The sequence below is a fragment of the Neophocaena asiaeorientalis genome, unplaced genomic scaffold, assembly GCF_003031525.2.
Source record: "Neophocaena asiaeorientalis asiaeorientalis breed wild unplaced genomic scaffold, Neophocaena_asiaeorientalis_V1.1 scaffold124, whole genome shotgun sequence".
Classification (NCBI taxonomy): Eukaryota; Metazoa; Chordata; class Mammalia; order Artiodactyla; family Phocoenidae; genus Neophocaena; species Neophocaena asiaeorientalis.
Genome location: NW_020174135.1, coordinates 12,888,815 through 12,902,091, shown reverse-complemented (window position 1 = coordinate 12,902,091; position 13,277 = coordinate 12,888,815). Strand labels below are relative to the sequence as shown.

At 34.9% G+C, this 13,277-nt stretch overlaps 1 protein-coding gene across 6 annotated transcripts in view; it reads left to right on the top strand.

Moving 5' to 3' along the window:
• The window catches only part of RELCH (RAB11 binding and LisH domain, coiled-coil and HEAT repeat containing), a 113,841-nt gene that overhangs the window by 58,182 nt on the left and 42,382 nt on the right, over nucleotides 1–13,277 (top strand). For all 6 annotated transcript variants that reach the window (XR_003004495.1, XM_024754856.1, XM_024754857.1 and 3 more), the window contains 5 exons: nucleotides 3,202–3,292; nucleotides 6,015–6,086; nucleotides 10,151–10,291; nucleotides 10,731–10,895; nucleotides 13,093–13,240. Coding sequence is in view for 5 of the 6 variants with exons in the window: in XM_024754856.1 (XP_024610624.1) it covers nucleotides 3,202–3,292; nucleotides 6,015–6,086; nucleotides 10,151–10,291; nucleotides 10,731–10,895; nucleotides 13,093–13,240 (617 nt within the window). In the remaining variant the exon portion in view is untranslated. The remainder of the gene's footprint in view (nucleotides 1–3,201; nucleotides 3,293–6,014; nucleotides 6,087–10,150; nucleotides 10,292–10,730; nucleotides 10,896–13,092; nucleotides 13,241–13,277) is intronic.

The following is a 13,277-nucleotide window of genomic DNA, read 5'->3' as shown; positions in this document are numbered from 1 at the left end:
AAATGAAGCTCAAAATTTTAAACACAAGGAATCTCTCCACTATGAGAACAAAAAGTCATGTAGACTTTAAAACTCTATAAGCATATATCTCTTTCCTACCCTTACCAAAATATACCTGAGCAAGCAGAGAAACATGTTTTTCCAGGATCCAGTCAAGATTAATCTACATGCTAGTCAAATGGAAATAAGGGAAATTCAATCAAGTTCCAATCATTGCAAACTGAAAATTTTCTAAGGACAATTCGATGGTGCTATATAGGAAAATTAATATTTTATTTTCTCCTTGAAAAATACTATTCCCTATCTTGGTAAGTTAGTTAACAATTAAATACCACTTATTACATTGTCATTTTTAGATTTGCAAGGCAACCTCTAGTTCTACATAGCCTGTTTTCATAGACTCTGCATGTAAAGCTAACAGCTGCCGCCTGGTGGCCAAAAGTACCTATAGCCTTACTTCAGGTCAAGATATGTCAGGATTGAAACACTCATTTCCACACTTAAATCTTTCACCTTACAGAAACAAAGTTATTTATTAAAATAAACTAATCAATTTATTAACTATATATATGAATAACAAACTAACAAAGCAAAAATTTTAAGTTAGCATGATATGTTTGACATATAATCAGTTGTTACTTTACTTAATGAATCTCAAGCTTCCTTGCATCCTAAGAGAAACTTAATTTTATGAGCGATAGTAGTGCATTTTGGCAGTTCTATGCTGACAGCCATAACTAACACCATATTTCTACCTGTGTCAAATAATTCCTATCCTATGATTTTCTACAAGTAGGAACAGTGTTTATTTTTCCTATCACAGGAGCCTGTTTCCAGTGCTGTTAATAATCTGTAGACCGTCTGATCTTTTCTGTTTTCAAATGTCTTTCAAAACTGTCCTGTTTTTTAGAATTTTGAATCTTAACTCTGCTGACTAAGAAGTTTGTTTTGAGGGGACTAACATTTTTTGAACAAGTTTGTACATCTTTAGTATAGTGATGGTGACTCATTATTTAAAGTCATTTTACATGAAGCTCTTATATAAGTATATACTTCTTATGTGTGTTTGAAATGCTTAAATTTCACCAAAGTTCATTTACTATAATTATCAGATTTTTCTGGAACGTACATATATAATTTCTCATTATTTTAATATACTATGGGGGTAAAAATGATCAGACATTTGGAAATTTTCAGTGGGAACAGGCAGCTAACGTGTTGTCTTAAAGCTTGGGAATTTCTTTTTCTATTTTTCTTTTATTCACTTTATTTGCCTTCCTAAAGTAGGAGAAAATAGAAAAACAAAAGAAAAGTTGAGAAACAGGCATAGAAGACAATGATATAAAGGGAAATCAGATAGATAAAAATTACAAGGTTATGGTGAGGAGAAGCTGCAATATACAATGAAGACTTATTGGCTCAACATTTCCCTTCTCATTGTCCAGATGCTTTTTGTCTGTTATTATTCTCCTCAGCCTGAGAGAACAGTTGTAGCTAACTTGGCTGAACTAAATAGAAATGTAAGGTCATTATTCAGTTTAAGTTAAATTGATGTATTTTGAGAAATAGCAATGAGTAATGCCTGGGCTTTTATAATTAGTATGAATTAAACATTCTATTTTGGTTTCCTTAAAGTTGGCTACTTTGAAACATCTATGGAAAACATACTTTTTTTTTTAAATCAGGTTTTACTGTTTTGAAGTCATAGTCAATCAAAAGTAAAAAAACTTGCAATTCTGCCTTTCAGAGTCATTTTAAATGGAACTTCATTCTGAAGAGTGAAAAGTCTTATTTAAAATTTTAAATTATAAATCTATCAATTCAAATGAAATTATCACATTAGTTATTTATATATTATTTCATAACAAATTACCCCAAAAGAAAGTGGTTTAAAATAACACAGTTTATGTGGGTCAGTTTATCTGGGTCTTCTTCTTCAGGGTCTCTTATAAAGCTGTAGTCAAGGTGTTGGCTGCGGCTATAGCCACCTCAAGGTCCATGGGGGAAGGATTTGCTTCTAAGCTTTGTCGTTGACAGGATTCAGTTTCTTATGGATCTTTGGACTGGGGAACTCGGTTCCTCACTGGCTTTTGGCCAGAAGTTGCCTTTAGTTTCTAGCCACATGAAACTGTCCAACATAGCAGTGTCTTCATCAAAGCCTGCCAGCTGAGAAGGTAGAAGAGAGTGTCTCACAAGATGGGTATCACAGGCTTTTGTAATCTGATCTCCTAAGTGACATACCATCACTTTGGCCATTATTCTTTTCGTTAGAAGCAAATCATTGGGTCCAGTCTACACTCAAGGAGATGGGATTACTCAAGGGCATGAATATCAGGAGATGGACCTCATTAGGAGCCATGTCAGAAGCTGCCTACCACAGTTATCTTGGGTGCAATACCAAAAATTCTCATTTAAGAAATATCATTTTGGGCTTCCCTGGTGGCTCAGTGGTTAAGAACCCACCTGCCAATGCAGGGGACACGGGTCGGAGCCCTGGTCCGGGAAGATCCCACATGCCACGGAGCAACTAAACCCGTGCACCGCAAGTACTGAGCCTGTGCTCTAGAGTGCGGGAGCCATGACTACTGAAGCCCTGCACCTAGAGCCCGTGCTCCGCAGTAAGAGAAGCCACCGCAGTGAGAAGCCTGCGCGCCACAACGAAGAGCAGCCCCCACTCGCCGCAACTAGAGAAAGCCCACGTGCAGCAACAAAGACCCAATGCAACTAAAAATAAATAAATAAATAAGTTTAAATCAGCTATACTTCAATTAAAAATTTAAAATTTTTTAAATAAAAAAAGAAATATCATTTTACTAATATGACATCGTAGTTTTTAATTATAGAAATACTGGGAAAATAATCACTGATTGTTTTAGTAGCTAGAAACTGAAATTCATTAGAAACTGAAGCTTTAAACATATAATCTCAGAATGTATATGTGGGAAGTTAACTTAGGAGGTTATGAGATTCAGCTTCACACCAGTAGAGAATCCCTTCACAACATCTCTCACAAATGGTTTTGCCACTGCTGGATGGTGGCAGCCTGTCCATTGTGAAAAGTTGAATTTGTACAAAAATATTGTACAAATTGTGCAAAAATATTGTACTTCATGTTAATTAGAGCTGACTCTTTTTAACCCTTTGTCCTAGTTGTGCTTTCTATGCAAATACGAATCTTTATTCATCTGTATTATCTTTCAGGCAAATGATACTGACGGGTTGTGTGGCATTTGCACGTCATGTTGGTCCAACACGTGTAGAAGCTGAACTTTTACCACAGTGTTGGGAACAGGTAAATAACTGTACTGGGTTTTCCCTAGCTATTGTATTCTAATTTATTATAAATGTTCATATTATCTTTTAAAAATGCTATTAGGAAATATGTGGGATATAAATTATGCTACTGTTTCTATAACCCAGCACAGTGATTTAATAGTCCTTAAGAAAGCTCTGGGTTGCTTTGCTTTATTCGTTCTTCCAACAAATACTTAACACTATTTCCACTGCCAGGTACTGTTGTAGTCACTAGGGATACAGTGGTGAATAAAAGACAATGACATCCTAGTGGAGAGGTAAGAGTAAACAAATAAATGAAACGATGTCTAGTAATTTATAAACTATGAAGAAAAAAAAGGTAGGCTAAGGGTTAGAGAGTGATAGGGAGTACTGTTTTAGAAAGGGTGGTCAGAGAAGGAATCTCTGAGAAAGGGATGTTTAGACAAGAATCTGAATCCAATGAGACAAAATACAAAAATTGCTGAGTTCAAGGATCTGAATCAAGTGAGATACAAAATATGAAAAATATACAAACTAATGAGTTCAAGGGAAAGCAAGAGGTTGTGTGTATGTGTAGGTAGGTAGGTAGATAATAGAAATCGTATCTGTATATATTGTATACTTGTATATATTACAAGTATATACAGAATATAAAGTGTAAACCTTTGATGTAGGAGGTTTATATATATTTATATTTCAACTCACTGTTTACTAACAATACTTCTGGTTTTATGTTGAATTGTAATATTCCAGTCCTTGCTAGAACTCAGAATCTTTGACTTTCTAGATTCCATATTTAGGTCATTAAGTAACTTATTCTTCCATCTTAAAAAGATGGATTTCTTACTTATGAAGACAAATTGCATGGCCTTATTTATACTAGCTTTGTCACTTATTCTTAAGAAAAATTATTAGCCTCTGGAATATCGCTAAAGTTTATGGTCTTTTAGAATTCTGTTCCCATTTTCTTTGAGTATTCATTTTTTTCTTTAGAATTTAGTGGAGTCGTATCTAGATTCATTATTTAAAAGGGAACATTATATATATCCATATTATCTCTGACAATCCATATGTCATCTAGAGATTATAGTGCATACTAATTTAGGGTTAGGCTGTAACCACTGAAAAGTCAAATTAACTTGGAAACAACTTTGAATTTACAATTCTGTACAGTTATACATATGTATATGCAATTTTAAAATAGTTTTTTCCATTTTCTTCTTTTAACTTTTATTGAGATGTAATTCAGAGAGCATACAATTCATCTATTTAAACTGTACAATTCAGTGGTTTTTGTAGTCACAGAGCTACACAACCATCACCACAGTCAATTTTAGAAGAATTTTATCACCCCCCAAAGAAACCCCAACCCCTTGAATTGGTTCTTGTACTTAAAGATTGTTTTAGGTATTCTGGGTCCCTTGAATTTCTGTATGAATTTTAAGATCAGCCTGTCAGTTTCTGCAAAGAAGCCAGCTGAAATTTTATAGGGATTGTGTTGAATCTGTAGATCAATTTGGAGAATGTTGCCATCCTAATAGCCTTTCAATCCATGAATTTAGGATGTCGTTCCATTTATTTAGGTCTTTTAAAATTTCTTTCAGTAATGTTTTATAGTTTTCAGAATATCACTTATGCACTTTTAAAATTTATTCCTGAGTATTTTATTCTTTTTAATACTATTGTAAATAGAATTTTTTAAACTTTCTGTTTATCACCAATATATAGGAATACAGTTGATTGTTGTGTGTACATTTAATTTTGAGACTCATTTTGCTAGACTAAAGGAAAGTAAAATCGAAGTTTACATATTGCATACTATGACATTCAAACCATTTTGTTTTGAGGTTACTATTTCTGGATTAAATTTTATTCAGAGATGTCAGTTACCATCGTCTCTACCACCACCTCTTCTGTAACCTGAATAAACATGGATATTGGTGATCTATCTAGCCGCCTACCTCCAGTTTGTTGCCCAATAGATTGCTACATAATTTCTTTTCTTAATTTTAGGCATCCAATACATTAATGAATTATGTCACCTTTTCATATGGGAATATGAGAACAGATACACTTCTTTTCCAGTCAAAGAAAGATTTATATTCTATGAAGAAGACATATGGGAACAAAACCCAGTATGTGTCATTTTTTTTGTTTTTGTTATTTTTTGTTATGGTTCAGTGTAGTCATTACAATAGCAAAACCCCATCATCTTGCATATGCAAACGGGAATGAATTGACGTCTGCTTACTTTAAAAACAAAATCATAACACCAGTCAAGGGCTCTGGTTAAATCATCGATTAATTTACGTCCTAATCCCTGAGGTAAAAAAAGAGGACGGAGGAATCATTCCTGGCACATATTGTAGACTGTATCAGTAAATATCTAGAAGCTGGGTTTTCCAAATTTAAAAATATACTAATGTTGCTAGGGAAGGAGAAGGTTGCTCCTGACATCCTAAGGACAGCTTAGTCTTGGGCAAGCCCACAATCTCTAGACACCTTGCCATATTTTCATCTTTGCTTTATCTTCTTTCTCTTTAACAGGTAACCCCTGTGACCTCATTTTTTAGGCTCTCCCTGATTCCCTTAATCCTGATCCAGGTATAGGGATCCCCGAAGTGGAAAAGAAAGAAGCTTTATTGCATTCCTAACAGGATTTATGGTGAAAAATAATTCTCTATTGGAGGAAGGGAGGGTATGTTGTTTATGCTTGGTTTATTTATTTTTTACTCTAGATTAATCACAAATACCCAGAAAGAAGATTGCTTGTGGCGGAATCTTGTGGAGCACTGGCACCTTACCTTCCTGTAAGAATTGTAATTTTTTCTTAAAAACCTTTTTCTTCCTTTTGTAACAATAGAGAAACCTTTTTTTCAGGTGTGTAATTATACAGTTGAATCCAAATTCTGTCCTAACAAAGGAAAAAGATGAGCCAAAAAGAGAAGGCTCACATTGACACCATATGGCACTGCAGACAGATAGGTACATTAACCATTGATTTTGCATGAGTATAAATATATTAAACCTCATCAGCAATTCTCGAAGTGTGGTCTGAGGACCCTGGGGGTCCCATGAGATGAAAATTATTTTCATGAGAATATTGAAACATTTTTTGACTTTTTCTCTGTGTTGACATTTACACTCTTAGTGCAAAAGCTGTAATGAGCAACAATGCCAGTGCATTAGCACTGATCAAGGCAGTGACACCCAAATAGACAGATAATGATTGTATTCTTCACTGCCATGCACTCGCAGAAAAAGTCAGTTTCACTTAAAAATAAGCTTGGTGAATCAGTAAAATTATTAATTCTACTAAATTTTGACCCTAAGTATGCATCATTTTAATATTCTGTGTAATAAAATGGAAGATACTCATATCAAGCCCTTTTGCTGCATTCTGAACTATGATGGCTGTTTCAGGAAAAGCACTCGAGTTGTAAGCTAAACCAGTTTTAGTTGACAGACCACTAAAAAAAGCTGTGGTTATTCAAACTTGGGATTTTGACAGACATTTTCATGAAAGTGAATGAAATGGAACCTGTCATTTCAAGGAAAACAAGTAGACAGCATTCATTGCCAGTGATAAAACTGGAACTTCTAAGTGAGAACAAGAATTTTGGAAAACTTGTATTCACCACTGTGAGCTTGACAGCTTCTATTCTCATCAGAAGAGGCTATGAAAATACCTCTCCCTTTTTCAATTATATGTCTGTGTGAGGCCAGATTTTCTCAAATACTTCAACCAAAACAGTACAACACAGTTGAATGCTGAGCAGTTAAGAGGATCTATCTTCTTTTAAGTCAGACATCAATGAGATTCGCACAAAATATAAAACAACACCATTCTTCTCACTAATTTTTTGATTAGTTATTTTCATTAAAATTATAATTTCATTATTCATGTTAACCTTTAATGAGTTTATTGTTTTTAATGATTAATCATTTTTAATTTCTCTTATTTTATTTCTGATATGATAAATGTCAATAGATATTACCCACCCAAACAAAAGCTGTTTGAGGTGCTCATTAATTTTTAAATGACTAAAGGAATCCTGCCACCAAAAGATTGAGAACCACTGCACTGTTGTGCCCCTTTTAGGTATCTTCCCATAGGTCAAGGGCTTAGAAGGGGTAGAGAAATGAGGTGACATCAAAAATTATTTTAATTTAAACAACCATAGTTTAAAGCAGAGCTTGACAAAATACAGCCTGGAACCAAATCTAGTCCACAGCCTATTTTTATAAATAAACTTTTATTGGTACACAAGCACACCCATTTGCTGTGTATTGTCTGTGTCCGCTATCACACTGCAACAGCAGAGCTGAATAGCTGCAACAGAGACTTTTTGGCCACAAAGCCAAGAGTATATACCATATGGCCCATTATAGAAAGTTTGCTGACATCTGCCTTAAAGGGTCCTTTCTGTAAGATTGTTCTTTTAAAGGGGTACAAAAATTGGAATTGTATAATACAGGAGCTGTTTATGTTGCATTTACTGTTACCTCATAATCTTTGGTGAAGAGTGAGAAACCAATAGTCAATTGTCTTTTTAAAAAGTAAAATTTTGGGGCTTCCCTGGTGGCCCAGTGGTTGAGAATCCACCTGCCAATGCAGGGGACACGGGTTCGATCCCTGGTCCAGGAAGATCCCACATGCCGCGGAGCAACAAAGCCCATGCGCCACAACTACCAAGCCTGTGCTCTGGAGCCCGCGAGCCACAACTACTGAGCCCATGTGCTGCAACTACTGAAGCGCACACGTCTAGAGCCTGTGGCCCACAACAGGAGAAGCCACCACATTGAGAAGCCTGCGCACCGCAACGAAGACCCAACACAGCCAAAAATAATAAATAAAATAAATTTTAAAAATAAATAAATAAAAATTTTGGTTTTTTACTCAGAAAAATATAAAGAATAATTCATAGTCTCACTCCCAGTAACATTTTTTTTATTTTGTTAAAAATAAATTTTCATGCAGTATAGAAAAGAATAAAATGAAAGTCAAAGACTTCCCTGACCCTAATCATTATCCCCAAAGATTACATCTTTGGGTAATGATTTTTAATTAATACTTACAGAGAATGAAAATTTATGCCTGTTACCAGCTTGCATTTTTACATCCTTTAAATTTTTCTTACCCAGAATTAATTACTCTGTGTGTTAAAAGAAGCAAAATACAGAGATATTAACAGTATGTGAAATTTAAAAATGTACACAAGGGAGTCTTCATTTTTAAATTTCACAAACCATTAATACCTGTGTATCTTGCTGCTTTTAACATTTGCATTTTTTATTTTGACAGTGTTAAATTGCCCCCAACCAAGATAGCACAGATTGTACTCCTGTCAACAGTGCGTTGGAGTTCTTATCTTACCATACTTCAACTGGGCATAATCACTTTATTTTTAATGTTTGCCTATCTTTTAAGAGAAAAGTATCTTATTGTTGTGATACATGAGTGAGTTTGAGCATCCTATTATTTATTGTTCCAAGACAGAGATGAACATCACATGCTATCAAAGAAGAAGGAAACTGTTCCACACTGCTCCTAGTACTAGAATGCTAAGCTGTATTAATAATGGACTTAATGTTTCCTACATGGACCTCCACTTTCTTGTTCCCCACTGTAACTGGTAACAGTAAAACCTCAGTGTGGTCATGGCTTAAATGGAGTAAAGCATCCTGACTTGTCCTGTGGGTTCCCTTAGCATACTGAAACTAACTGCCACAGTTGACCTCAGGCTAGATCATTGCAAAGCAAATACCCAGCTGAAGTTTACTCACCTCTGTCCTTTTGCCTGTGCTGATATTAACCAAAAAGCCCTTTTAATACACTTTAAAAAAAATTGGGGGGAGCAATTTTAGCCTAAAGGGTAAATAAACATGGCTGTACCAAAAGGCATATTCACCAACCTAAATGTAACCAAAATTTGCTAAACTTACATATATTTTTGTCTCTAAAAGTCAAAACAAAAGCTAGGTCATTTAAAAATGTCTTTTAAGACTTTGCTTTGCATACCAGATCACACTGTAAATTTATGAAAATGATCATATCCTTTTATTTTAACTATTATATGTAAAAGTAACTTAAACAAGTTTAAAGAATTATATAAATTTGTCAACTTACAATAATGGTACAAAAAAAGGGAAGGAAGGGCAAGAATTTGTATAACAGTAACACTTTATTCTAACCTCAGACATTAATTAGGCTAAAACCATGGGGAAAAAATTGTGTGAAATTAAGACACAACAGTGGTTGACATTATATTAAATAGCGTCTGAAAATATCAACACAGTTTTTTAAGCACTTTTAAAGTTTACTCTCATGTTTCATCATCCTGTTTTAATATTTTTTCTCAGTTCTTCAGAAAACAGAACACCAGGATTTTGTTTCCACACTCCTACCCCAGGCAAATGTTTTGCTTACCAGAGTGATTTTTGTAATCCCTCCTATTGTTATGACTCTCAGTGCTCTTATCTGAGTTGTACAGGTAGTGGTAGAAGAGTCATTGTCTGTTTATAGCAGAGTGTTGACTGTTGATTGGCCAAAAGGGCACTGTAAAGGTTTGAGGGATTGACACATATTTAGTAAAAATACAAAAATATGCTGGGAGATGATTAATACCAAGTTCAGGGTAGATGTTATCTTTAGAGAGGGAGTTGGAGGAAGGGGGAGAGGGTGGAGAAGAGTGATATTTCAGCTGTATCTCTAATGTCTTATGTCTTTCAAAAATGAGGACTTGAAGCAAACATAGCAACATGTTAATATATATTTAATCTAGATTTTGAATACATGGATATCTCATTATTTTCTGTCCTTTTCTGCTGCTAGTGTAAATAAATAGTAAAACATGTTCCTGTTTATTTTCAGAAAGAAATCCGTAGCTCCTTGGTTCTTTCAATGTTGCAACAGATGTTAATGGAAGATAAGGCAGATTTGGTAAGAGAAGCTGTGATCAAAAGCCTTGGTATCATTATGGGATACATTGATGATCCAGACAAATATCAACAGGTATGTTTTTCAGAACGAATCCCATTTATTTCATTATAAAATTCCAAATAGTATAATATTCCAAATCTCTGATTCAGATATCCTATAATCTATAGTAGGGATGGCAGACGTGTCAACTTTAACCAGTTGAAGTTGGCTGCCTGGTTTCAGTTCTGCTATTTCAAGGAGATGCTTTGATTCATTTATAGTATCTGACACAGCTTTCTGGCGGTACATTGGCAACAAGCATGCCATGTTACCACCCTTTCTCTTTGGTTTTCCCATCAACGGATAAATGACATTTTTCTTTAAAGAAATTGGGAAGGATAGGATTATGAATGGTTTTCTTTCTTGCTTAAAATGTCTGCTAAATGTACTGCAGTGTATATTTATTACGTATTATTATGTTTTTTAGGTTTTTTTTTTTTTAATCTACGTTTTGCCTATTTCCTTTTGGCAGGGTTTTGAATTGTTGCTGTCAGCCTTGGGTGACCCCTCAGAAAGAGTAGTTAGTGCAACACATCAAGTATTTTTACCAGCTTATGCTGCCTGGACTACAGAACTTGGAAATTTACAGTCTCATCTTATACCTACATTGCTGAACAAGATTGAAAAACTTCTCAGGGTAAATACTTCCTTTATTTATATAGTTAATAGAAATTTAAAAGGTGTGTTCTAAGGCATCTTGAGAGAATGTTGGGGGAACAAAGACAGAAAGTACCACTTAGTGAACATTCTAATTAACTACCTGTTAAAGATTCTATTGGTCTGGAGCCAAGGGAGATTTGAGGAAGTTTTGCTTGACTGAAGCTAGAGGAGAAAGAGCATGGTCTGCCTTTTTTTAGCTAAAATAGCACCTTTGTGGCACTAACTCGTATACTATTCACAGTGCTACCTCTTCCTAGCCTCTTCTGAAGACTTAAATATTTTAGATAAAGTGTCAGCATCAGTTCCCAGAATGCAGGGATAACTAAAATATGAGTCTCTAAAGTTTTCTTATTTATACAGTGTCAAAATGCGTTACCTTTTTTTCACTGCAGTAGTTCACGTCCTGACTTTTTAAAGGGAACTTTCCATTCTTCCCAAGTAAAAGAATTGAAGAAACAATAGAAACTTCTTGTTCTAATTTTTGTATTAAAAGTTTCTTTTAAAGTCTAGAGGAAAAACATTTCTTTAATGCGTATTGATTATGTACCGTTAAGGTAGATACTTTATAAAGTATGTTATTTCATTCTTATAATCATTTGAATTATATTTTGTTTTTTGTGTGGAAACTGAGTGTTTAAGTAATTTGCTCAGGGTCCCAAAGCTGTCACATGACAGAACCAGGATCTGATATCAGTCTCTAAAACCAAACTCTTGCCCTTTTTACCCCCAGATTTTAAAGGCTCTTAACATAATGTATTTTAACTACTCTGTAGATAGTCTCATATGTATACACATGTATTCATTTAATTTAAAAATTGGGCCATTTTTTCTATAAATTTTAAAATGGGTGTTAAAAAAACTATAAATAGACAACTATACTGAAGTACTCCTTTTTATGAAACCTAGGGAATTTTTTTAAGTATTTTTTTTTAATATTTGCATTCCTTCTATCTGAGAATTATCCATACCTGGTTCTTTTGTTTGTTTGTTTTTTTGGGGTTTTATAAAAATTTATTTATTTATTTTTGGCTGCATTGGGTCTTCCTTGCTGCGCGTGAGCTTTTCTCTAGTTGCAGCAAGCCAGGGCTACTCTTCATGCAGTGCGCAGGCTTCTCATTGTGGTGGCTTCTCTCGTTACGGAGCACAGGCTCTAGGCGTGCGGGCTTCAGTAGTTGCAGCACGCCGGCTCAGTAGTTGTGCCTTGCGGGCTTTAGAGCACAGGCTCTGTAGTTGTGGCACACAGGCTTAATTGCTCCGCGGCATGTGGGAATCTTCCCGGACCAGGGCTCGAACCCATTTCTCCTGCACTGGCAGGCGGATTCTTAACCACTGCACCACCAGGGAAGCCCTGTACCTGTTTTTTTTTTTTAGTTCGATTTCATAACACAGCTAATTCCACATTGTTGCTAAACATAGCTGCAGTATTCAGCACACAAGGTAATTCTTACATGAAGAAATTAACTAATTTAGAACTTGATAGTAAAAAACTAACATATCTGATATTTCTGACACAGTTGTTATTTATAATATAGTAATGACATCTCAAGTGGATTTGAACAGCAATAAATGCTTTCCTCTCTAATGATTCTATTTTTCACTTTAATATTTGGTTTCTGTGTACCATAGTGATCCTTTTACTCTTTTTTTTTCTGTTATCTCTTTCTTTTGTTTTCTTTTGACATTTCTTCTCCTACATTTTATCTATACATTGAATTATTTTAAAGTGCTTCCAATGCTGGCAAATACAGTTGTCACCAAATCTATAAAAGAAGTTAGGAATAGCAAGTACTCCTGCTCGTTTAGCAGTTGAGCGTTTAAAATGATTCCTGTGGCTCACTTTAATTTCTTTAACCTGACTTATAAAATGTCAAAAGATAAGACCCTCTTAAAAGAAAAAACCCTGTAAAAGAAGTTCCATACAAATGAAATGACTGATGTTCATCCTAAAGTTTTCCATACAAAAGATTCTATTACTTCCACAGTGCCTTAGTACTTCACATTTTCTCATACTCAGAGAAATTCAGAAAAGATTCATGGTCATCTCCATTAGGTGTGATGCTTTGAGTCTAACATACACGTCCTTAAATGTCTTATTGTTTGCCACAGAAAGGAAGAACATCATAAATACATAACCTCAGAAGTCTAAAGTTAGCTTTCACCTCCTTATATTTCAGGAAGGAGAGCATGGGCTGGATGAACATAAGCTCCACATGTATCTGTCTGCCTTGCAGTCCTTGATCCCATCTCTCTTTGCATTAGTGCTACAGAACGCACCTTTCTCCAGCAAAGCCAAGCTTCATGGTGAAGTGCCACAGATAGAAGGTACTGAACTTAAATTATGGAAGGAAGATGTAGAATA